At 38.3% G+C, this 23,624-nt stretch overlaps 2 protein-coding genes across 5 annotated transcripts in view; one reads left to right on the top strand and one right to left on the bottom strand.

Annotated features, from left to right (window-relative positions):
- The window catches only part of NT5DC1 (5'-nucleotidase domain containing 1), a 147,806-nt gene that overhangs the window by 108,602 nt on the left and 15,580 nt on the right, over positions 1-23,624 (bottom strand). The gene's annotated exons all lie outside the window — the stretch shown is intronic.
- On the top strand, positions 15,135-22,833 carry COL10A1 (collagen type X alpha 1 chain). Its single transcript, XM_021555530.4, has 3 exons — positions 15,135-15,265; positions 15,895-16,048; positions 20,689-22,833. The coding sequence occupies exons 2-3, from the start codon at positions 15,910-15,912 to the stop codon at positions 22,581-22,583; spliced, it is 2,034 nt and encodes a 677-aa protein (XP_021411205.3). The 5' UTR covers positions 15,135-15,265; positions 15,895-15,909; the 3' UTR covers positions 22,584-22,833.

Raw genomic sequence — 23,624 nt, 5'->3', positions numbered from 1 at the left:
CATATCTGAACAAGCAGGAAGATGATGGGATAAGAAAAAGAATGATTTGAAAATAAAACCACTGAACTAAGAAAGATGTTATTGAAATACAAAATTAAGACAGTTCTTTTGGATGTATAGGAGAGATTGTGTCTGTACTAGCCATCTATGACAGTTTCTGATGCTTAGATTTTTCCAAATCAAAACAAATTAATATAGCTCTTTGCATGCTAAAGTGGTATTGTACAACACTCCAATGCAGAGGAAAAAAAACAAAACCAAACCAACAAACAAGAAATAAAAAAAAGAAAAAAAAAAGAAAAAAATAGATGAAAAAGAAAATCCTGACAAACAACTGAAAGATGTGATAACAAAAGGAATTCCTCTGTGGTGTGAAGCAGGATCAGGAGCAGTTTGTGAAGTAACCGAAGTAAACCAGAAATACATAAAGCCTAGGATAGAATGTTACGCCCTTGACAATATGCTTTGGGTAGAAACAGAAGCTACTGGGCAAGCTTCTTTGGCTTGTATTATGACAGTAGGAATGAATTATTGTAATAATCCAGTTTGGCTTTAGACACTGAAAATATTTAAAATTACATTTTGCTCAAGGGAGAATAAGCTGTAGACACATGTCAAGACTCCAAAGAATTACTGGGAAACCTGGTAGTGATTTCTTAGATAGCAAGAAGATTCTTCAGTCCCAAAGAGTTTATATGAATTTGAAGAAAATGAGTATTGAGCAACTACAAGAAGGAACTTGAAACGAGTGGCATATCATAAAAAAATCCATATTTGTTTCCTGCTGGAAAAAGCTTCTTTCCACAGACACAAAAGAGAAGTGCCTTGAATTCCAAACCTAACCTCATGGAGTGGACAGCACTCTTGGGCTGTCACTAAAGCAGGATTTCATCACCAGTCTGAGTTCCTCTGCAGCTTCTTGGAGCTAAGAGCCAAGAAGCAGGGTTTTCATTTTGCTTCTATACATATAAAATGAATGGGAAATTTAAAGCTTGTTTTTATTCAGCATGTCCAGACTAGATCTCAAACTGAGATGATTTTCAGTTCTATTGAATAAAAAATACAGTATTTGTGATGAGACCGACTGAAAATTCTGATCTTGAATAGCATGACAGAAATTATAACAAAATCAGAAAATCTAAAGCCTTCACCAAGAGTAGATGATGATTCTGTCTGAAGTTTCAGGATTGCTGACTTTTGTCTCAGGTTGCATTTTTAGAGGAATATATTTTAAAGTGACTCAATGGACAGACTATCATTTTTGGTGGTTGATACTAAATGTAGAGTTTTGTATAGAGTGTTTTTGAAGAGAAATAAAATATTATCTTAATTATGTTCTAGCTAAATTTTTCTATTTAAAAGCAGTGATTCTATGTCAACATGGATTGGACAAGTTGCACCAATAACATTTTATAAAACACAGCAGTTTTTTGCTACCTAAAGACTCTGTACTAGCCAGCTTCAAAAATGTATTTCCTTTTCAGTTTTGGCCTTACTTTTCAATAAAGAACTCACCCTATTTAAGGTGCTTGGCTCCACAGAACCCCTGCTTCATAATGCATGAGCATTATTACCCCGCCCATGCCATGGTGAACAGTGTAGATAGAACACAATAGTAAGAGGAAGCATCAAATATACTGAAAAGCAGGGAGTAAATGGAAATTGGAAAGAAATGAATAGAAAAAAAATCACTGAAAAACTGAGCTCAGCCTTCAGTTCTATACATATTGCTTGTGTGTTTTATGTAGGAAAATGTGCAGTGTTCACATTTCTAGTCACAAGCTAAATGTCTTCCCCCTTTACACCCACTTCCACCAGCCCAGAGAGACCTCAGGAGATGAAATCCTGCAGCTCTAAAGGAAACAAAACCACATCCTGATGTGGTATTGGAAAGAGGAAAGAGGATAGCCTAAAGGCAACACAGATTTCCTTTGTGGGAATCCTTTCCAGATTGCCTTATGGTTTGCCATTTTGCAAATTTTGGAAAGCAACTTTCAAAAGGTGAAAGGCTGAGGAAAAAAATAGCAGTAAAGGGAAAGGGGGCTAGTCTTAAAATGTATTATTTTAGTGCTAATTATATTCTATTACCCCCTGCCCCAAACTACAAACCACACATCATGCTGAAGTCCAAAGAAATAAAATTAATCACCGTATCTTCTACTGCCTAATTGTTCTAAATAAAAACTATAATGGAAATGTAGTCAGCTGTATGATCTTATCATCCTCCATCAATTAAAGTACTTAAAACTGCATTTTAGGAAGGTTTGACTAAAATGTGGACAGCACCTGGCCTGATTTAGTTCTTTTGGGTGGTTCTGTCTACAGTCAGTGGATGCCATTCATCATCATCAGACACTAAGGGACAGATGCAGAGAGATGCAGGCATTACCAAGCATTCAGTACTAAACAATAATGCAAAAAATAAGTACATAAATAATGGCAAAATCAGATACTTAAGAATTGATTTCTAACTGACAGTATATTGAATGTCAGAATACATCAATCAGTCACTGGAGAAAATAATGAATTCTTATCTCCAGCCTCATCTGAGGACAGCAGTTAGCTGCCTCTATAAAAGTGGCATTCAGAGAATGCCTCACCTAGGATGAGGCTATCTGGGGCATGGGCTTAAATGTCTCACTGCCTAAACAGAGGTAATACTGTGAGTACTTCAAACACCTTCAAAACTTATGCCAGAATGTGTGGTGGCCAAAAAGGCAGCAGTTTCTACAGGAATCAGCTTTACTGATGTGAGAAAGGACTCTGCAATAGCCACAATTACTCAAATCTCTTTCAGTGTTATATTTTCCATTATATATATACCTTTGGCATGCAAGGTTCCTGTGATGAGGACACTAAGAAAAGCTGGAGGTGTGTGTAATCATGACAATCCTTAACACCTGCCTAACCACAAGACCCAGAATGAAACAAAGTGCAGGGGGAGAAAACCCTAAAAATAATCAAATACACACATATGCAGCATTTTAAAAATCTAGTAGTCTCTCTGTACTTCCATGTTGTAATGACCAACCAGTTTCAGAAACCATCCCCATGGGATGCACTCCAAATAGTTAACAGATATATTTATATTCTTAAACATAGTCCTCTACAGTTTATTCTGATATACACAGGAGGGTAACAATACACAATCAGCCTCAAACCAGAGAGAATGCAAAAAGTTTTTCTAATTTTTTTTGTCATTTAAAATTACAATAACTGAAATTAAGGGAAAACATTCTGTTTTAGACTAAGAAAAATAAATGACAGACCTTGGGAAAACAGAATTTAAAAACATAGTTCTTATGGACTTTGCCATTGTTTTTCATACTTAAAAAAAAATCCACTGTTCTTCAAAAAGAGCCAGGAACATTGCAGTACTCATCTTTAAAAGGTTCTCCAAATAAAAACTTAATAAATATCTGGGATGAAGAAGGAAAGAAATGCCTTTGGGAAGAGATGACAAGCCTGAAACTAATTTAGTTGTGAGTTTCAACTTTTCCAAAGCACTAGTTTTCTTACTTCTAGCATCTGTTTGGCAAGAGGATCTCAGAGGGATACAATTACCAATAAGGAGACAGAAAAGAAGTCTCTCAACAAGACAATAGAAATAATAAGTGATCATGCTTTAAATTACACTACTATAAAGGACATACAAAACACTTGCATTCTTGGCTTTTTAAATGTTTTTTTTTGGGAAGATTTCATTTTAATTCGTGGACATTGAGTGACAGTTCACAACTTTCAATACCAGTTTTCATAGATCAAACAGCTTTTAATAACAATATGAAATACTATGTCTTTAAAAATAAAAACAAAGACTGTGAAAATAGTTTTCCTTAAAAAACCCCTGATGCCTTGAATTGCAAAAGCATAAGAGAAAAGAGTTTAAGCATTAAAATAATTACCTGATGTTATAACAGGGAATATATGTAATTCATCTTTAGTGTGAACTGTGAGGTTTCATCAAGATCAGGTTTTCAGATAAAACACTGCCAAATTTTCACCAGTCCAGTTATTTTCACCAGTTATTCATGCAATAACTGCAACTTCTTATACCTCATGCTTTTGCTTTTTCAAAAATACTTGCTTAAAACTGTTCATCCTTTAATAAAAAGTCAGGAAAAAAAAGTTTCTACCTTAGTCCTGAACATACATCTTGCAAAGCAGCTTAGAGGCATTAATTTTTTACACAGGTTTGGAATTTGGGACATAGTGCTACAATGTACAAGATATCCGATCTGCCACTACCACTAGATTTTATGCAATTATTACAAATTTCTGGTTGCATTTACACAGTAAAGGTTTGTTAGAGTTTGGCAGCTAAATGCCCCAAGGAGGTTAACTACACCTTCAGCATCAAGATCTCACACCTACTTAGCTGCTTAATGGAGCACTCTCCAAAAGAAACAGACTGTGTTTCTTTTGGAAGAGGCAGTGACAGAATATAATCACATCTACTTTGTCCTCCTAGGACAAGAACAGAAACTTGAGATGCTTCCTATGTGCCTTCCAGGCATGTGGCATAAATACAGAAATCAAGGAAAAATGCTGTGCTGTAGGGGTATGGGGAGCTGATTAAGTCAGTCACTTGAAATGTAATTAGATGCCATCAGGCCTTGATTATAACCTGTTGGTTGAGACCTGGACAGCCTAAAGTCCTTTCCTGAACATTAGCATAACTCGGAAAAAACACTTTTTATTTCAAGCCGACATTTTAGATGTAGGCCATAAAGAAACTGCAATCACAAAACGTAGTCTTGCTGATCATCACTTTTTTGCAGTTGTATGCAAGTATGCAAGCCAACTTCTCCCAACGACGCGACATAAAAAAGCATCTGAATCTGAGGTGTCATACTTGTCCTTCAGGTAACTTAGGAATGAAGGATTCTAAGGAGCATTTTAATAACTTGGGAGACAGAACAGCTAGATGGTAGTGCATTCTGCATTATCATCCCATGGAAAAATGGTTTAAAAATACTGGAATTTTAACTTGCTCTCTATTCTTGAATCTGCCAGGTCTCAACAGAAACAGGTTCTTTATATCTATGACTATTTTTGACTTTTCCTTGTCAAAAAACCTGTGTTCCCAAGATCCTGTGTTCCCAAGGGACCATTTAGCCCTGTGAGATTGATAGGTACCATTACTGCAACAGCTTCTAATCAAATTCTCTAGAAACTTCAGATTGTTTTCTTAGACAATACAAATTTTTACAGTGCGGTCTTTCTCTGCTTCTAAAAGATGATCCAGTAGAAGTTTAAACATTCCAAATCAGTTGTAGAAATAATGTGACAAAACTGTCCAGTATTCCAATTAAGTTTGAAAATAGATTTTGCTTTATTAATGCAAAAGTTTGTCTTATTTTTATTTGGCATTTTATATCTCTAGAAACTGGTAAAGGTAGTAAAATTATCTTATATTGGTATTAAATAGTTTGTAAGGTTAACCAGAGATTATTTCACATATCAAATAAATACTGCTCATGCTCCTGCCAGCTCAGTTTTCCAACACTGTTGGCACTCCCTATGTGACTAGCCTAAATATATCTTCCCTTAAAGTACCTGCAAGCTATTGGTTCACAAACAAACAAAAGCCCCTGTTCTAAATGGCTTTAGTTTCTCAGGGATATAGCACTGTAGGAAAGGCTCAGAGGGAAAAACCTCCCATAGTTCATGTAAACATCCTGTGGTCATCAGCACAGCCAAAGGTGGAATCCAACTATGAAAACAAATTTTTAAATAAAATTTATGTACACAGGACATACCAGAAAAGATCTGGATTTAAACAGGTATAAAAAGGAAACAGGAGAAAAATATTCTAGTATTTTAATTTTGCTTTCACTTACTAATATTTAAGTAAGCAAATACATCCCACCACAGGTCTATAGACACAGGAGGTCTATTTTCTGAAACAATAAGCTCTCTCTGAATGAACTAACATGCATTCTTGGTGAACTAATATTTCAATAGACAGTGTTATGTTTATGTCTTGAAATAAGGAGAATGTTTCAAGATTCTCAGCTTTATTTAAAAGTATTTCAAGCTGATAAATAAAAGTTTCAATCAAAAAATAAAATTCTAAATCTCATTCTTGTAACTTCTGAATTTGCAGGTGGATCTTCTGTATATAAGGCTTAATTTTGAATCTACTAAATCTAATATAATAATAATAATAATCTAATAATCTAAATCTAATACTGAAGTCTATTGTTGGAAAAATGTGAGTATCTTTTCAAAAAGGGGAAAGCTAGCATACAAAATGAGATTGCAAATATGCAAATATAAAGATAGAACCTTGCCTTGTTTCCAGTGCAGAGAGGGATAACCAGATACTAATTGGATAAGATGTGCAATGGCAATAGAACCATTGAATTGAACGTACCAGATTCAATGTTAAATGATGTGATGACACTAGCACAGATACCAAATCAAGTAACAGCATTAATTTTAGCCACAGCTTCCCAGATTCCACACTTATTTTTCGTTGAAAACTAATTTAGAGCAACCATTATTTTCTACTGTTAAAATCCACCCCTTAATCATCATCTCACACTTTTCCTTACTACAAATACTTACCGTAGCTCTAAAACTGAAATCAACAGCTTTTTGGAGGACAAACCCAAAAGTTCTACAAGACATTTTCAAAAGAGATGTTGCATGAGATAATCATGTAATTCAGAGCTCACATCATAATTTGGACTATGTGACATGGAAAAATGAGTCTTTCCCTCCTTAGCCCATTTCCTATCCCCACTTTTACTTTTGTATGCAGCAGAATTACACTAGTGGAGTATCTGTGATCTGTGGAGATCACTGTCAATGGGTGCAGAAGTAATTTCATATCACCTCTAGCAGGAGTCCAAGTTTCAGTTCTGTTTTTTCACCATTTAGTACAGTATCAGCAGGAAAATTGGAAAAGGATGAAGTTTGGTCAGGCTGTCATGAGTTTAGGAGTCCCTACCTTTCCTGGGATCTCCATATGTTTTTGTATCAGTAGTTTGGAAACTATCTATCTGCTACACATATGAGTCTCTTTATATAACTCTCTTTTGGTCCTCAAAGCTTTGAATGAAAAAGCCTATTAGTAAAGTTCATACAAAGAGATCATCCCTCATATTCATGTGGTTTTCCTTCTATAGAGGAAGATGTCCTACAGGAGACATTGAAACTTGTGATTTGAGCCAGGTAATACAGCAAATGTCACCTATAAAACTTTGGAGTCCTTGTTTTCTGTAATAATAAAAGGTGACACTGAATTAGCACTTTACTAAAAGTAATTCTGACTCTCCTGTGTGATAATATAATGTTTATAAAAATTCAATCGCAGCTAATGTCATGATTTGACGCTGGCACAATGCCAGTGCCCCCATGAAAATGCAACCTCTCAATTGAATGCTGTGAGATGTGATAGAGAACAGAGCAAAGCAGGCCTAAGCTAATAACAAAGGGGAAAAAAAACTTTATTAAGCTACTATACTACTATAAAAGAAAAAAAAGAAAGAAAAAAAAAACACACACAAAATACAAAATTAAAACCTTTCAGAACATTCCTCCTCCCACTACCTCTTTCCAACAAACCACAGCGAGACACATTTGGACCCTTAATCAAGTCTTCACCCTTCCACATAATCAATACTGAGTCCATCAGGGGACAGAGGAGTCTCCCTTGCACCACAGACCCCCAGGAAACACAGCTGCCACCTCTTGTGTTTCCATGTCACACATGGCACCGCCCAGACACACTGGCCAGTGTGACACTCTCCTCTCCATGTCACACTACTCTCACCACCGTGCATGGACAGAGACTGCTTATAGGGCCCCTTTAAGGATGCTTTGCCAAGGACCAACAGGAACAACAGTCCAGTGTCTCATTTTGGGACTACAGTCCCCCCCATTTTCCCCTGGGGCCAAGGGTCCAAGAAGAGAGGTCTTCTTCTTTTCTTCTCTGAAGACGGAGGGTATCATCACACCCTCCTCAGCTTTTATCTGTTCATTCCTGAACTGGTAGTTGCTGAAGGAGTCTCTTGGCCCACCATTGCATCCCCCTAAAATGCAGTCTCTCTTGGAGGAAGGATTGGTTCAGTCCATGCCTAATAAGAAGGGTCCAGCCAACAGCCACTCCATCATCTCCCCCCACCTTCTTTCCCTAACATCTGCGGTCCCAGGCTGTCTCTCTTTCCTTCAAATTGAGGAGAAGCAATATTCCACAAAGCCTTCATTTCACAGGAAAGGGTTAAAATTCCCAGACTCCCCGGACGGCTGAAATCTTGGCCCAGGACTCCATCTCCCATCTCCCACGCTGGGCATCTTCCCCTCACATCTCCTCCTTCTCCTCTGCCGGCAAACTTCCAGTTGTCTGCAGGCTCTCTATCTCTTTCCCTCTAGGTTGGAGGGGGGGAACAAAGACATCTCAGACGTTCTCCACCCTTCCGTCTGCAGGTTCTAGACCCTTCATCCTGGCCCAGCTCGGTTCCAGACCCTTCATCCCCTGGCCTATCTCTGCAGGCCACATGGCTTCCCCTCCCCAACCCAGCTCACTGCTTGTATCATTCTCTACTTAGGAAAAGACACTGGAATCCACTTTAACTTCTTTTCAGATAGTTGCAGGGAGAAATAAGATCCCTCCTGAGACTCTTTTCTCCCAGCTAAACAAGTTCAGCTTCCTCAACCACTCCACATAGGACTTGCACCCACCATATGCACATGCACCCACCAAAATAATTTTTCAAAGTTTCAATTTAAATAAATTAAAACAAAACAGCAATATTTAAAATGCCAGACTTAATAAAATAAACAAACCCCTTTTTAAAATGAACTCAGACAACTTTTTATTTGTTCTGGTTGTAGAAGTCTGGACTTCCCCCATTGGCACCTGTCTTTAAACATGGAAGTTTAAAAACAACTCTGTGCCCATTGTCCAAACCACAGCAGGTAGTATAGTCAATGAATGAGACTATTCAGCAGGCTGACTACATGGTCCAGTACACTTGAAAAAGTAGCTCAGTTACACCTATTTTTGACCAAGTATTTGGAAGATTCCCCTAATTATGGGATACCAAAGGAAGCTGCATGAACTTTTTCACCTTTGGGAAAGTAGAAGTGGTTCCCACTCCTTTTTTCTACTTTATTCATTGTGGTTCATGGCACTCTGACAAAAACCTTGAGTCCAGCAAGCACAGAGGGAGAGAACGATATTAAATAATCTAATAAAAATCAGTGAAAAAATAGAGCATGAATTAAAAAAAAATTAATAAAAATAGTCCTCTCTGGGAAAATATGACTACTCAACACATATTTATGTTTCTATGTGAATGCTCTTTTTAAACAAGAACATCAGGTACTTGCTAAAATAGAAAGAAGACTTGCAGTAATTTTTAAAGACTAATGATCTATTTAATTTGTTTAAAAATAATTAAAAACATACTGTGAATTGATGTGGACCTACAGAAAACAAGCCTCCATCCTCCATTCCCAAGAAAGTCTGAGTGACTTTAATCCAAATCAAATTCTTAAAGAAATTCATTGTATTGACACAACTGGGAGTGCAATCAACATCAACCAGAAGGCTAAAAATGAGCATCACCAGCTAGAATGAACTGGAAACCTCTTTATCTGATTATGTTTAAATAGCTCCAGAAAGAGTTTTGCGGAACTCCTTTGTCAAAATCCAGAGCAAAATCTTTGCATTTACTCATTATATTCAGTGACCAGGATCCTGTAAATTTTACTTTCCTGAACAAGTTAATGAAATACTTCTGCTCCTCCTCTACATTCAAGTCCTGCCATCAGCTGCATGTTCGCACTTTTAAACAAAACTAGTGAAAATACCAAACTTAATATAATTAAACATTTACACTACTTAATTAGAAAAGCATTGTGAAAGAAAGAATGAATATTTAATATATAAACCCAGCTTTTGTCCTGAAATGGATTGGTTTTCAATTAAACCCACATATCTGATAGGAGTTTCAAATTCATTCATTTAAATAATATTTGTTGGTTTTACTTTCAGAAGCAAGGAAGGGAGAAATAAAAATAAGGGCAGAATAAGGTCAGGCCAACAGGATACCCAAGGAAAGTGTCTTTTCTAACACCAGTATTTCTGTTTGGTATCATTTACTCCGTTCCCAGAAATTTTCTAAGATGGGTGAAGACTGTCTTATCTTTATACAAGCCTAGTGAACAATGTAGTGCTGTTAGAAAGCAATAATCAATAATACTATCTGTGTCAGAGGACAAGCTTTTGTTTCATCAAAAATTCATGTCAGTCTCAAAGCTTTTTCTGTAAGCTATGTGGAGCACATCTTCTCTTGAGGTTTCAACATGGTTATTCAATGTCCCTGCAAGTTAACTCAGCCAGAATACAACTATAAATATTTAACTGGGTGTCATCTATTTAAATATGCTGCAATACTAAATAGAGCTCTTGTGATCAACAGTTACTTGAGCTGAACAGAACAAACTGGTCAGCAGTCAGTTTTGCAGAGCCAGAAAAAATACAGACCAGCTTTCCATTACTACTTGAAAGGAGAACATTTACTAAACCACAATTACAAGTGTTAAAAGAGTAGAAGGACTTAAAGTCTATAAAAAGAGTATAACAGGACTGTAGGAATAACAGAATTTGTTTTGCTTTGTCTGTTTAAAGAGAATTCTTGATCATATCTCAAAATATGGACATAGATAGGGACGCACAGCCCTACACATTACCTTAACAAGCCCCTTAATTAAAAAAGATGACATGCATTCTAAAACTTAGATCTTATTTATTTTTAAATTAGAAAGGTAAATATTTCTTTCACCAAGATGTTTTCTCTGTGCAGTCCAAGCAGCTAGTGTTGGAATAGAAAATATCCTCCATGTCAATAGAATGTTATAATAAATACAAAATAAAATAAACAACCACCCAGATTTCCCACAGCTATCAAGTTATCAGATTTTCCCTTTTCCTATTCCTTTGTCAGTCCATTTGACTGTGGGCAATAAAAAGCTGAAACCTCTCTATTAGTTTGTCCATCAGGTTCAGTGGAATACTTTGTTGCTCTGCATTCCCATTGAGGGCTTACCTGGCTGCTATCATGGGAGGATGAGAACACTCCTCACCACTGTGTGACAGAAAGGGACAAGAACAGCTTTAAACCATGGAGTTGACATGATTTAGGAGTTTCCAAAGTGCTGTAAAGCATACCACAGACTAGAAAATCCAATTATTCCTTTAATTTCATGGTAAGTTTTCAAACTTCTTGTGGAAACTCTTAAACACGTTTCTTTGAAAACTTAAAATTGGAGACAGGAGAGTTCATTCACCAGAGATGGTGCTAGAAGCTATTAAGAGGCCTTTGCTGTTAGAGTCCTTTCCAAAACTACTATGTGTTTTGGGTACAAGTATTTTAATAGAAGAAAACTAGTCACAGAGTTGGACATTCTTCAAGGTTACTTCAAGCAGGTAAGAAAACTGGACCTGAGCCAGAAGCAGCAAAAGCACTGTGTCCTGTTGCTGACAGTGTTTTGATTTTATATCATCAATAACAAATTATTCCCCATTTTTTAGTCTACTTTTTTAATTAAAGGAAAAAATCCCCCACCATCACATTCTTGACTCTTTTTTCATAACTGAGATAACTAATCCAAATACAGGGAGTAAACACCCCTCCACAGACCAGGTTCCTTGAGTACCACTTTTTACCATTAACAGTAATTACAATACACAACAACGATTTTAAGAAAAAAGGCAGGATTAAAACTAAAGGCAAATTATTAAAAATAAGACATATTTCTTGTTAAAGCTGTGAGATATTACTTTCAGAGAGCTCCATCATTTGGAACTAAGCTCAGGGTTTGTGCTTAGATGGTGCAAAAATTAAGATCACATACTCCAAGACAAAACAAATATATTCACACCAAGTATCCTCAGCATCAAGAACCTAACTGGCCAGTTCTCAGCTACTGCAAGCACCTAGCACAAGCTATTCTGGAGTTTTGCTTCTCAGCTTTCTTTTTTGTATTGAAGGGTGCATGACAGGGAGTGGTTTATTGTTTTATTACAATTTACGTTTAATTAAGATGTTCCATGCTTCTTCCTTGTAAGGAGTTGCTTATTATGGGAACTCACTCAAGTCACTTTGTGAGTAACTTGCAGGGTTGTGGTGAAAGTCAATTCCCATTTCTGAAATCACGGTATCATTTCCATGCTACACGTTTCCACTGACTCTGTGGGAGTAAGAGACCAAAGCAAAAAGGGGTTTTGGAAAGCAAGCATAGTGCACGCTTTCTAGCAACATTCAACAACAATCTGAACAACCACTCAGCAAATCTCATGAAACACTGCAGACTGCTGCAAATGGCACTGGAGGCTTTGACTTCAGTACCATTCATGTGGTCCCCAGAGACTATTTGGAGCCTTTTTATTGCAGTTAAGCTTAGGACTTCAGCTATTGCATTGCCGTAACTTGAGTATTTTTAAATGGGAAGATGGAGCCAGCACACTACTAAAAAGAAAGTTCTGAAGTAGCAGAATAGATCAAATTTTATTCCTGACTATTACATTTGTGGGGAGGAGGGAGTGAAGACACCTTCATTTTTAAGCAAAAAACACTTTCTAAATGTGTAACAATAAAACAAAAGCATCTGAAGGTTTGCATTTTGAAAACAGCTTTTCAAATAACCTTTCTAGTTTACAATGTGCTGTTACTGTAAATAGAGATACACAAGTGTGTCTGTTGCACATATTTTTGCAAGGGTAAATACATACCACAGCACACCTTTCACATACACGCTTAGCACTAAATGCATGTCAATATGAAATAGCCACAGCAACAGGGAAAGCATACAAAAGCAGTGAACTCCAATTCTACCTCAACTTCCCACACCGACAAAAAACAAAACCTCAGGCCAAAGAAGTGGAGTAAGACAGCACAATAGGGTGGAGCTCGGGTTAATCACAAGCACAACTGGTTCGCCTGTATATACCTTTTGACCCCACAATCATCCCTATTTATGCAGAGACACAGAGATTATTCACCTTCCTGCCCAGAGGGAGCCAAGAGGCAGGAAGTGAGGCTGCTGGGCAAATATCAGTGTGAATTATTGGTGCTTTTGTAACATAAGTGTGCCTGCTTTGGGGGTATTTATGAATTAGGCAAGAAATTAGCACAAAACTGTGTGTGCCTGAAACTGTCGCCTGCTGTTCTTAACCAAATATTATCAAATTAGCAACAACCACACTTCCCACTGAAGGCTGTATATTTAAATGCTTTAAAAAATCAAAAGCTATTTTTGGATTTATACAAACCAAAAAAGGGGCTGGAGCTGTGTTTTTTCAAGGAGGAAATAAACTTTATGCCCATATATTTGCTACCTCTGTCAAAAGTGGATGACTGAATCCTCATTTAAGTTTATAGAGACTAATTTTTAAAACACCTTGAGAAGTTACACAAAAAACCAGAGGACAGAGTTTCTTTCTCTGAGAGATTAAAAGAAACTGAATATACATGTGGGGAGTAGAAATACCATCTCAGATATGCAAACTCTCTGAAAATCATTGACCATGTCAGATATGCAAGCTTAATGGAAAAAACAGGCTTTAGTCTGGAGACCCCTGCAGCAAAAAGGGTTAATTACAAAAATAGTACAATAACAGTGTTGTTTAGAGGATGGCTAGGAAAAAGAATAGAAGAAAAGAACAGTTCAACAATACATTGAATAAATTATTGCACTTATTACTGTAAGTTAAAACATTAATCCAGTTCTCTACTAAGCAAAGGTATTAGCACAATTGGAAGCAGAACAGACTTGATGGTCCATTGGTCCCTTTCAGTACAGTAACTTGTGTTCTAGGATGTTTGCCATGATACATAAAAGCCAAAAAAGCTGAAGAGTGTGGAATTAAACAAAGACATGGAGCAGGTAAAATTCAGCCCACGTTAACCTGTCATTCCACAGGACAGCCACAGGGTTCAGGGCCACCAGCTCAGTCTTTTGGTTGGAACAGTAACAGGTGTTCCTTCTGTACCTACCATGCTTGAGAATTGACAGTAGTACACATTATTTATTAGTCTACCTATAACTCTGTTTCAATACAGAGATAATTTATATGTAGGTACTTTTTCTTAAAGCGGAGTACACTTTACATTTAAGTCTACAGTTTCATCCTCAATCAGAAAAGTTGTTTCTTGTCTCTTACTTTGACCTTCAGTTTTGAAAGATTATTCAGAGTCACAATTCAAGGGCTGGGAGTTACTGCCTATTTAGGACTGAACTTCAATAAAATGATTCTAAATCACTGTAAGATTAAAAAAAAACCAAAGAAGTTGCACTCTGTGGGTACAGTCCATTAAGCAAGACCAGTTTAACAAAAGCTCTTAAGAGCTAAAATCATAAACAGGTTTGATCCACCAACACTAAAACCAGCATAAATTTAAATTTACTAAACTGAAATCCCCAAACATCATCCCATGTTAACATTTGCAAGATAAAGCAGGGTGGATTTCAGATTTGTTACAACTGGACACAATGAAATTCTCATTTTGTAAGGTAAACTCACATTTCAAGATTTCATGATACAGAAACATTACCTGCATTATATGTGTAGTAGTATACCTCAAACATCAAAACAGAAGTCTAGAGACATAACATTAAGATAATCTCCTAAAATAACTTCCCAAAAGTTATCAGGTTCTCTGACAACTCCCTTATTAACATCTTAATTGATTGGAAGTTCTTCACTAGTATCCCAGTGAACAAGTGGGATTACTCCTGAAGTACAGCTCACCAAAGTTCAAAATGTATATGTCTTTCCTTAAAACATCTACAGAGACATTTAAATGAACACTTGGAATTACTAACCTTATTTACTAGTTCTTGATTTTCCCAGTGTTACCTGTATCAATTCTAAAACAGAGGGGCCATAAAATTTTAGAAAAAACAAACTATGAGCAATACAATCTGATAAATAATAAGGAATCCAAGAAAATAATGAGAAAAAAACTAACAAAAAAAATCCCTTAAGAGAATCTAGGATGACTGCTCAAAATAGCTGTCCCCCACCCCTAAAAAACACACTTATACACACACAGGTAATTACTGCTTACTGATTTTGGAGGAGGAGCTAATGTCCAGCAGTCACCCAACTAAGGGGAAAACCAGATAAATACTCAAGGGTGGCACTTGAAATCATCAGCCTCTGCTCACTCACCAGTGGCAGAACTCCTCCTCAGTAGAGGAGGATTCACTCCTCTACCACTTTGCATTGGAGCTCCATAACATTTTGGTATGTCATGATTTCATTTTAATCTCTTTGGTTTTGAAGGTAACTTCTTCAGGATGCCTGTTTTCTGTCTGGGGAGGGAAGAGGGTTGATATTTAAGGGTCAGTGACAGCATCCTCACTGCCACTAGGGCTCTTTGTAAGGCTACAGGTTTCAACCAGGTTTCAACTTAGGTGAGATTTTTGCCAGTGATGCTAAAGGAACCAGGACTTCATCCTTCATTTGTTATAGCATTAGACAGAGGCAGTAAGATCATGGAAGTGTTGATGTATTTTCACTGTAAACTTTCCTTCTTTTCAGGACTTTTGGTATATGGAACTCATGAACTTACTTTGGAGGTCTAGTTAAAATAGTCAGTGTTTCTGAATACTTTTGTCTTAAATAGAATGCCATCCAATCAAAATTATTATTTTCCTAAGAGTGAGACTATTGCCTCTAATCTATCTATGCAACAGCTCCACCATTCAAAGTAATAGCAATGCTGATTCCCTTTCCTTTGAGCATTTTTCAAAACTAGTGAAAGCAGTTGGAAGTACCAACAAAATATTGTTATTTTTAATACCAATAATTTAAGAAAACTCATCTATTCATGTTTCAAAACCAGACCTAAAAAGCTTTTCTTTACAACACAGCACAGATTTGGAAACATGCATTTACAAATATCTTTACTGCTGCTGTTCTGTCTGAATATTGTCCATGGTGGTGATGGATATTTTTCTGAGCGATATCAGAAACAATCGAGCATCAAGGGGCCACATTTTCTACCATACAATGTAAAGAGTCAAGGTAAGTTTGCTATTTTTTAATAATAAACTAACACACTTATTCCTAGGGATTCGATACATGAACAAAAGCTCTTTGTTGCTATTCAAATTTCACTAACAACTTAGATTTATTGAAATTATTTTATCACTGCAGAAAGAATTTACAGTGGCTCTGGAGTTGCTTCCTCCTGACAAAGATGCACACCTGTCAGACAAATGTTTTACACAATAAACACCAAAGGCATACAGAGCAGAAACAAAGTCTCAGATCTCTGCTTCAATAGTGGGAGCAACACAGCATGATTGTGTACATAATGATGCACAACATGCTAATTATGAATTTCTTGATTCAGCACTGGGGTTTCTAGCAACAGACCTGCCACCTAAAACCTACCTACACTTAGGAAGAATTTTTACATATTTTGTCATGTTATCTGTACTCAAAACAGACCTTAGGTGTGAATTTAAATATATATATGATACACATGGGTAAATGAAGACCCACTTAAGGCCTAGAAAGACAAAATAAAATTATATATAGTTGTACAAATGTGTCATAAACTTCTATATAGTTTTTCATAAGTGATTTAAGCTCATGTTTTAATTATTAGGATAAGCACAAAGTAGTATAGCAATTTTAGCTTTAGTATATTTTAAAAAACCCTCTTCATTGCATAAATTAGTCTTATGGCAGCTAGGAGAGGCAATACATAACTGCAATGCTACATTGTTTCATCTTATTTCTGCTTATCCTCTCTGTCCCTTTAAGTTGAACAGGTAGCAATCCCTAATGTTTGAAACTATTTGAGTTCTGTTTTATTTTTCCATGCTTAGGCCAACATCTTCTTTAAAACATCTTCTTTAACATCTCACTATTCAGCAATGTTTAAATAAGCCATTACTGCAGGTTATGTTGAAATCTCAAAGCTTCTGATCCATAATGACTATTCAAAATAGCCATCACTAAAATTAATAGTGAATCTTCCTTGTAAACATCCTACCCTACCCCCTGAGAATAGCATTTTCTTTCAGACATCACCAGGTTACCCAAAATAGCTTTATTTTTTTGCTGTATCCCATCCACTTTTAGTTGTAGCAATCACACTTGGGCAGAAATGAGGAAACTCAATGAGGGGTTCAGAAAACAGCATTAGCAAATAAGCTTCTCTTCACCAGAAAAAGGACATGGGCAGAGCAGAATCTGCAGAGCAGAATTGCTGTTCAGGGCACTGCATTCACATTACCTTCATTCAGGGGGTTTAGATTCAGAATAGCTCTGCTGACAGATCCTACAGACTGTCTGATCATGTGCAGCACACAGAGAGCCCAAAGAAACTCTGGTCTCATACCAGCACTGGCCCCCTACCAATCAGCTCCAACCCACAATAAGAAACAAATAACAGCAGCATGGCTGGGAACCTTATCCCCAGAATATTCTCCTGGGTTGTACCAAAATACTGTCATAGTTTCATTCCTTGTCTTCAGCACAAGGACTTCTGGGAACCCTAGCACTCCTGGATCAAATTTAGGTACATGCACAATAAACAGCTTCTCTGAAAACTTACTGACTAGAATTCTCACTGAGTTAAGTGCACATTTTCTCTCTCCTTCCTCATTAACTTTTTTTGTGTTTTTCCATTACTTTACTCAGAATAATTTACATATTTATAACTACTTTTAAGTGAAGTATATTTTCTTGGCTATTCTCTACCATACTCCATCCACCTCTCCTAATAGTCATTCTTCTTTCCCCCTCTATAGAAAACATTTGGGAAGGGGGAAGCCAGCAACAAATTAAGCAAGAATCAGGGTAGACAGGAAATGGTGTGAAAGGGGGAAATTATTTGTCCTGAACTAAGTTTTCACTTTATATACAAACACAGAATCTAATGTGAGTGAAAATTCATATTTAGAATGAAAATGATTATACCAAACCTGAGAACTATAAAATGCTCTCAATTTAGGAAATGTAACAGAAGACTACATACTAGACCTCAATAGCAGAAACAGCATACATTTTTACAGACATTCGAGTTCAGTCATTCAAAAGTATTTGACAAATTTTGATTTGGTGAACAAGCATTGCAGGAGGACTGTTGATCTTGAGTCTGGAAAGCCAGCATCCTATATAGAGTTTTTAGAAGAATTTTAAAGAGGGAAGACTGCTGGAGATCATAACTTCTAATCTGAGATGATCTTGGAAGAATAAAACAGGAGTCTACAAAACCAAATGAATTCAGTTTTTGTCTAGTGAGTTGCTCTATTTGCAAGCAGCTGAAGTAGCAATGGGAAGCCTTTCATCATAGCTTACTTTTCCAATTTGATTACCAAACACTGTCTTCTCCAGATATAGCTACCAATAAATTACCTTTTTGCTTTGTATAGCTTTGTCAAAAAGCAGCCTGGAACTGAAATTTCAGTCTAAACCCAAACTGGTGAGTCAGAACAACATAAAACAGACCACACGATTTCTGTTGGCAACCAAAGCCTACTAAAGCTTCATCTAGTTTGATGAAATTGTTTAAAAAACCTTGGTCTTGACAGCTCTCCCGAACATAATTTTTAAACAAGTATCTCTTTGTCTTGAAATATTTGAAAAGCCCAAGTTCAAAACAACAATTGAATGAGATCTCACTACTCAGCAATGTTTAAATAAGCCATTACTGCAGGTTATGTTGAAATCTGCATATTTAATTCAATACATATATGGGGTTTGATTGCACTAGAGAATGTAAACCAATTTTGCATCAAGGTATGTGCTGAGACATGTAAAAGAATAGCCAATCAATACTTCAATGTTCTTGGTATAAATTCTACATCATTAATAGATTTAGCAATATTTTCCTCAGAGGAATAACCATTGCTTTTAGATGGCACAATTAAAATCACAATTATAATCTAAAAGCAGCACAACTTTGGAACAACACAGCTGACAGAAAATCTCTATAACAGTATGAGTGCTGACAATGCCTTTAATATCTCAGGCAAAATTGGCAGGACCCACCACTCTGTGAACCTCGGACTAAATGATATTAGATGATATTTGCATCTAAAATACAGTAAAAGTAATAAGGAAATACACTCTGAGGTAAAGTCAGATGCAATTTGCCACTAAAAACACCAACCTGTCAGTATATCACAAATAAATTACAGACCATGCTTGTTTTACATGTGTAGGATTTTAAAAACTATCTTCCTTTTCATGGCCCTAAGAAGGATGAGAGAGGAAGATGTGCAAAATAAGTTGATATGCATTTGTGTTGATTTTATGCATCAGCAGAAAAGAAAATGAACTCTGCATTTTCTAGATAAGAACAATTTCCCTGTCACTATAGGAAGAAGGCTACCTTGCAGATCCAATAACAAAACAAAATCAAACGTATTTCATAAGCATACCTTTATTATATTTAAAAAAACGCAATATGTAGAATAATAGTTTCCTCCTTCACCTCACTTTTGGTTCAACAAGGCTAGCCACATATTGGAAAATGCAGTTTATTATCTAAAAGACAGTCAAATAGTCATTGTATTTCATGTGTACATACATGTAATACATACACTGGTCTTTTTGTGAGAGACTGAAAGGAAAAATTGTAGCTGATGCAATTTTTGATCAATTTATAATATTTTCTACATAAGCATTCAATAGAATGTGTTGCCATTATAAAAAAATACCCAAAACAACGGAATCCAGGCTCTTTTTGCATCCTTCAGTGTTTATTTTTAAAATTACTTCTTAAATGAACGTCTATCACAGATATTCCGTTTTGTTCTATAATGCTGCCACTTGTTGCAAACTGCTGAAGTAGTCTCACAGTATCTGTGTTAAACTTGTATGTAATGTCCAACAAATAAGCATGCTAACTCCAATGTACAGGTGCAGGCTCCTCACACAAACTAACAGCTCACACAAACTAAGCAGTGAGCTTGTTTGCTTATTCCTCTATTCGTGACATTTGGTTAAGTAGCTCCACCTGCTGTTTTGGTAACTAAGAAAATGAAGTAGTATTAAAAAACCCCATAACAATGCCAGAATTATGACAGCAGTAAAACGAATTATCAGTTGTGATCTTGCCACTGTGTGAAATTTTTAAATTTTTATGGCAGACAGAAGTCTTTCAGACAATATCTGAAAATATAACATTCATATATTTACAAAAGAACTGGTGCCATGGGCCACTTTTGAAAGTAGGGGGCAGGGAAGAACAAAATTTTCACTACTTAAATGTAGCACTAAGTTATTTCTGACTGGCTGCTGCACCTGCACAGACAGCTTCCTGTGATTTCATTCATTGTCTGATGACCTGCTAACTCTGTTACCTGTCTGGTTTTTTTTTCCCTTACTAAATAATCTGCATCTGCTTGCACTTGCACAGCACTTTTTAAGCTCTGTGATGATCCTGAATGTATTGAAGCAAAAAAAGAAAAAAAATCTAGAAGCCTTAAATCTCACATTTCCAACAAATTTGCACTTGTTACTTGTAAAGGCTGTGAAACACTTTTACTTTGAATGTCAGGTTCTCAGTGACAAACACAGCAGCTGAGGCTTGACTTCCATGAAGTTGAAATTGAATTAACCCTTCATGCATTTCACCACCACACTACACTGCCTGAAAATATGTTGTAGATGCCCTGGTTGATCTGGTTTCCTCTCTCTCACAGGTGTGCAGGTAAGGGGGGAACAAGGACCCCCTGGTCCCCCAGGCCCCGCTGGACCAAGAGGACAACCAGGTCCTGCAGGAAAGCCAGGGTTTGGAAGTCCGGGTCCCCAAGGCCCCCCTGGTCCCCCAGGACCACCTGGGTTCTCTGCAGTCGGAAAGCCAGGAGTGCCTGGTCTACCAGGAAAGCCAGGAGCAAGAGGACTAAATGGTGAGAAAGGAGAACCCGGACCTGCCGGACTCCCAGGAGCAAGAGGGCCACAAGGGCCCCCCGGCGCTCCCGGCCCCGCAGGACTGACCGTCCCTGGCAAGCCAGGACCACAGGGCCCCCCAGGAGCCCTGGGGCCACGGGGACCCCCTGGCGAGAAGGGAGAGCCAGGTATCCCCGGTATAAATGGACAAAAGGGAGAAAATGGATTCGGAATTCCAGGCCGTCCGGGTGGCAGGGGTCTTCCAGGCCCGCAGGGACCGCGGGGCCCCCCCGGTCCGGCTGGGATAGGGAAGCCTGGTGAAAGTGGCCTGCCAGGTCAGCCAGGGCTGAAAGGTGACCGAGGTTTTCCAGGCGCACCTGGAGCAGTTGGGCTCCCAGGTCCCCAGGGCCTCCCAGGTGAACCTGGAGAAGTCGGCATTGGCAAGCCTGGGCCAATGGGACCGCCAGGAGCAGCAGGTATCCCCGGCGCCAAGGGACATCCTGGACCTGCAGGGTTGCCTGGATCCCCGGGACTCCCAGGTTTTGGAAAGCCAGGATTGCCAGGGATGAAGGGACACAGAGGGCCTGAAGGTCCTCCTGGCCTTCCAGGACCTAAAGGAGACCAAGGTCCGGCTGGTGTGCCAGGAGAACCGGGGCCGGTGGGGCCACCAGGGAGCATGGGCCCCCATGGACTGAAAGGCTTGCCTGGCGAGAATGGCCTGCCTGGGCCCAAAGGCGACATGGGCCCCACCGGCCACCCGGGATTCCCGGGGGCCAAGGGGGAACGAGGCCTACCGGGATTAGAGGGAAAACCGGGATACCCAGGTGAGCAGGGTCTTGCTGGTCCCAAGGGACACCCAGGTCTCCCAGGCGCCAAGGGCGATGCCGGCCCCGCGGGGCTGCCTGGGCTGCCGGGTCCCATGGGTCCGCAGGGAGCCAAGGGGGTGCCAGGCACCAACGGAGAGCCAGGCCCCAGAGGGCCTTCAGGAATACCTGGGATCAGAGGTCCCATTGGCCCCCCTGGCCTGCCAGGAGCCCCCGGTGCCAAGGGTGAGCCAGGGGCACCAGGACTGCCGGGCCCAGCAGGCATTTCCACAAAAGGCTCAAGTGGACCCATGGGACCGCCGGGACCCCCCGGCCCTAAAGGCAGCAATGGTGAGCCTGGCTTGCCCGGGCCCCCAGGTCCTCCTGGTCCCCCTGGCCAAGCTGTAATCCCACAGATGCCTGAAGGCTATGTTAAAGCAGGAGAGTCTCGGGACCTATCAGGGATATCCTTCATAAAAGGAGGAGTAAACCAAGCTCTGACAGGGATGCCGGTGTCTGCTTTCAGTGTCATCCTCTCAAAAGCCTACCCTGCGGCAACGGTCCCCATCAAATTTGATAAAATCTTGTACAATAGGCAGCAACACTATGACCCTAGAACAGGAATCTTCACCTGCAGAACCCCTGGACTGTACTATTTCTCCTACCATGTACACGCAAAAGGAACAAATGTTTGGGTTGCACTCTACAAAAATGGTTCCCCAATTATGTACACCTATGATGAGTACAAGAAAGGATACCTTGACCAGGCTTCTGGCAGTGCTGTCATCGATCTCATGGAGAATGACCAAGTATGGCTCCAACTGCCCAATTCAGAATCTAATGGTCTCTACTCCTCTGACTATGTTCACTCTTCTTTCTCAGGTTTCCTGTTTGCTCACATCTAACATGCCACTTACCCAGCCCTGACACACTCTCCTTCAGACCATGTTAACCAGGTACTGCTCTGATTTGTCCTTAGCAGGTCATGCAAATGCAATGTTGCAACAGGAATGGAGGAGGGAGTGAGAAAGTGGAAGAGAGTGGTTCAAACATAGTAGAATAATATTGTATGTTTTTAGAGACTTATAATAAAATAACTGTTTTGAATGATGATTGTCTGACAATGCAAAATAAAAATTTTATGAATTAATATAATGCACCGGTCTCTTGTCCTTTTTTTTTTCTTTAAAAAGAAAAATCAGTATTTCTAGCTATCACACCTCCTAACGCAATAAAGGATGTTGGATCATACTTCACTATACTTGAATTAACTGAAGGCATTTTATTTCAAGTAAAAGGTCTCAAATACACCACAGTCACCTCAACAGCTGGACAATACACTTCAGGAACATTCTACATCCAGATTCATCTTTAAGCTATCCAACAGAACAAGAACAACAACTCTAAAAAACACAGTATTCATTTAGTTCTACTCTTCTTATTAAGTAATAACTACTTGGAGATAGGTAGATTTACAAATTATAACATGTTACTGAAGATATAAAGCTTTACAATATGAAAAAGCAACCAGATTTGAAGCCTCAAAATCCATTTGGCTTTCTTCAATGCACATTGATGCAACAAACTAGTTCAGTATTTTTAAATCTCCTAACATTCTGTAACATTGAGAGTACCACAAAGCAACATTGACCAAATCCAAACTTAAAAACATATCCTCACAAGCATGCAGACACTTTACCAGCCCAAAACTGGAGATAATCCTTGCCCTGATTTTTCCCAAACAGTTAATTCCTTTAAAACACAATAGTGTGATGAATTTATTTTACTTATTTGGCAAATTTGTCAGATGATGGCAATAATTAGTCAGTATACACAACCATATTTACCATACAAACATGTCTCACAAAAAGTCATTTCATCTATTTGTTATGCTATTATGACAAGCTAGCTTATGAATTATGAAACCTTAACAGTTTGGTCACACA

This window comes from Lonchura striata, chromosome 3 (genome assembly GCF_050655825.1).
Source record: "Lonchura striata isolate lonStrDom1 chromosome 3, ASM5065582v1, whole genome shotgun sequence".
NCBI lineage: Eukaryota > Metazoa > Chordata > Aves > Passeriformes > Estrildidae > Lonchura > Lonchura striata.
Note: the sequence above shows the minus strand (reverse complement) of the source record. Positions and strands in the feature narration are given on the sequence as shown.

Coding starts and splice junctions, on each gene's coding strand:
- COL10A1 (XM_021555530.4), top strand. CDS start 15,910: ATGCATTTACAAATATCTTTACTGCTGCTGTTCTGTCTGAATATTGTC. Junction 16,049..20,688: donor ATACAATGTAAAGAGTCAAG/GTAAGTTTGCTA, acceptor TCTCTCTCACAG/GTGTGCAGGTAAGGGGGGAA.